Source organism: Arachis duranensis, chromosome 6, assembly GCF_000817695.3.
Source record: "Arachis duranensis cultivar V14167 chromosome 6, aradu.V14167.gnm2.J7QH, whole genome shotgun sequence".
Taxonomy (NCBI): domain Eukaryota; kingdom Viridiplantae; phylum Streptophyta; class Magnoliopsida; order Fabales; family Fabaceae; genus Arachis; species Arachis duranensis.
The window spans coordinates 13377633-13380406 of NC_029777.3; the positions used below are offsets into that span (position 1 = coordinate 13377633).

Consider the following 2774-nt stretch of genomic DNA (forward strand, 5'->3'; position numbering starts at 1 on the left):
CTGTAGAATTAAACTCTCCTGAGATTTCACAAGTTTCTGCAGCATTGAACGTTAAGGCTGCTTCCATAGTTGAAGTAAAGAAGACAAAGAATACAAATGACATTTTTGTAACTACTAAATCTTTTTTTTCTCTTTCATTGCTCTAGTTTTTCCATTGACATTATGATTTTAGTTTGCTTGTGATACTGTGGCAAGAACCGTTGCTGCAGTATATATCTCTATTCTTGCCTGAAAATCTAACAAGTAGGGATTTATGTTTTTGAGTAATTTGTAACTTGTAAGCACTTAAAATATGCTGATATGAAGCATGTCATGTTCTTCTAGGTTGTACTCGAGTCTGGAGCAGCTGTGAAAGAAGTACAGCCACAAATTGATGAAATAGTCAAATATCCTGGAAGGGGGTTAATTGTTACGGGGTCTGCTCCTTCAGAGTCAGGATTTGATTTCTTCAGTCGATTCTTCAGCCCTAAACTCGGAATCAACGAGGTAATATGATTGATAAGAACATTATGTTCCTCCAATAAAATTAGTGATTGACTCCATGTCTTCCTCATTGCTTATTAGATGAAGATCAAAACTTGATTGTGAACTCAATAATAGTGATAACTGCAGATTTCAGATGCCTAATTCCCTTTTTTAAGTGTTTTCTAAGTTAAAATCTAGAATGTGATATTATTAATACCTAATTCTACATGGAAATATTTTTGGACATCCAAACTTGCATATTCTATGTCCACACTCACTTTTCCACCTTTAAACTTTATTGTGACCCTTACACTTTTGTTACAAATGCTGAATAATTTTTTTGTTAGGATCCTGTTTGCGGGAGTGCACACTGTAGCTTAGCTACCTATTGGAGCAAGAAGTTGCAAAAGTGTGATTTCAATGCTTATCAGGTACTCTCCTCTTAACTCTCTGGGATTACGAATTGTCATTGTTTTACTTAACAACTCAAGTCACTTTTATTTGCACAGGCCTCATCACGAGGAGGAGTTTTGAAAATTCATCTTGACGAGCAGAACCAAAGGGTGCTTTTGCGAGGTAAGGCTGTTACCGTCATGGAAGGCTCTATTCTGGTCTAGTCCTAGTTGTCCTAGACTCCTAATGTTGTTTCAAAATAAGTGCTTGGCATGGCCCCAATATGTGTTGGTTAATTTTTATCTCCTTCATTCAGAGTTATTGAGATTTCATGAAAGAATTATCAGTTTTGCTAGCTAGTCAATCTTGTTTGAGCTGCTGAACTATATAACAAGGCCATTGTAGTTGCTTTTGTTGAGTGGAATCAATCACAATATAATACATTACTTCATTAGTTATCACATGCTCTTATTTAATTACACAATTTAGTAATTACAATTACAAAGTATTATACACAATTGCAAACTATATTCTATTGTTGACAAAATTAGAGATATTAAGATTAGAACAAGTTGTGGCTTGAAGCAACAGCGATGAGCTGAACCCAAATATATTGGAATCAAGATCAAACTGCACGAGATTATCCTCCAATTGATGCCCTCCAATAACAACGCTGGTCCTCCTATGCGCCCCACCATCAACAAAACCCAAACACCACAAATCCATACCCACCCCTTCCTTTTCAATCCTCACCATCGAATTCCCCCCGAATGTTCTCCAAAACACGTCATCGCTGTGCATCACAAAATCCACGGTCGGCACCGCGGGTCCAACGCGCGTCTCACTGAGGTCCCCCTCACGGTAACACACCCCGAACGGCTCAACGGCTTCCGTTGCCGTCAAGTTAAAAGCCAACGACTCATTCACAAACAGCTCTACGAACCGTTTGTATACAGAACTTTCCATTACGGTGTACGGCTCTGACGTGCTTATCTTGGTCCCCCCTAGCCCGTCCTGATCAATGGCCAGGATCGACGCGTTGATGGGAACATCCTTACCGTTGATCCGAATTGAAGTCACGTTAACGAAATACTCATCGGACGGTTGTCCGTTGTAAGAGATAACAGTATCCGCAACGGGGTTCACAATGAGTGGAGTGTAAACAAGAGATTTGGAGAGGTCAATTTTGGAATTAAAAATGTACGGTCCGGTCGAAGCGAAGATAGCCGCGCCGGGACTCTGGGTTGAAGCGGGTAAGCAGAGAGCGAAGCAACGAGTGGTGGACAAAGAGGCGCTTATTTGGGCCGGGAGGGAGAGGTTGTTTCGGCCCAAAGCGGCTAGACCAGTGGCGTTTTGGGCCAGGCCTTGGAGTAATTGGGCTGTGGAGCAGGAGAAGACGAAGTCTTTGATTTGGACGAGTGGACCCTGAGTTGACCCGTCCGAGGTGGGAAGAGCGAGGGTGTCGAGGTTGGCGGTGGAGAGGAGAGTCTTTCTGGTGATGGGGTTTTCAGGGAAGAAGGAGCAGGTGTTGTTGGAGCAGGCTCCGCCGGAGTTGAAGGTGGCACAGAGAGAGGAGTTGCAGGGAATGCGGTGGTTGTAGTTGTTGCAGAGGAGCCAGGTGAGGGAGGAGCCAAGGTGGAGGTGGAGGGTGGTGGGTTGGAGTGGGGTTTGAACGTAGACGGAGAGGGTGTAGAGTTGGGTGGTGGGGTCTTTTGAGATTGGGGAGAGTAGTAGTGGTGTTACTGTTTGGAGAATGAGGAAGATGAGGACCAGGAATGGCGGTGGAAGAAGAAGCATTTTTGGAATTTAGTGTTTTAATTTGGAGAGTGGTGGAACCATGTAGAAGCAGCAGCAGGAGGATGATAAAGAAGAAGTGGTTGTCGTTCGTGTGGGACACTATTAGGTTCAAACATGTG

At 43.1% G+C, this 2774-nt stretch overlaps 1 protein-coding gene and 1 non-coding gene across 2 annotated transcripts in view; one reads left to right on the plus strand and one right to left on the minus strand.

The window, feature by feature from the left end:
• Nucleotides 1-1316, plus strand: part of LOC107492831 (uncharacterized) — a 3108-nt gene extending 1792 nt beyond the window's left edge. The window contains exons 4-7 of the transcript XR_008010649.1: nucleotides 1-107; nucleotides 325-486; nucleotides 813-896; nucleotides 975-1316. The exon at nucleotides 1-107 is cut by the window's left edge and continues 186 nt beyond it. This is a non-coding gene — a transcript (uncharacterized LOC107492831). The remainder of the gene's footprint in view (nucleotides 108-324; nucleotides 487-812; nucleotides 897-974) is intronic.
• LOC107492829 (probable aspartic proteinase GIP1) lies at nucleotides 1259-2774 on the minus strand. The gene has a single exon (XM_016113878.3). The coding sequence runs from the start codon at nucleotides 2653-2655 to the stop codon at nucleotides 1384-1386; it is 1272 nt and encodes a 423-aa protein (XP_015969364.1). The 5' UTR covers nucleotides 2656-2774; the 3' UTR covers nucleotides 1259-1383.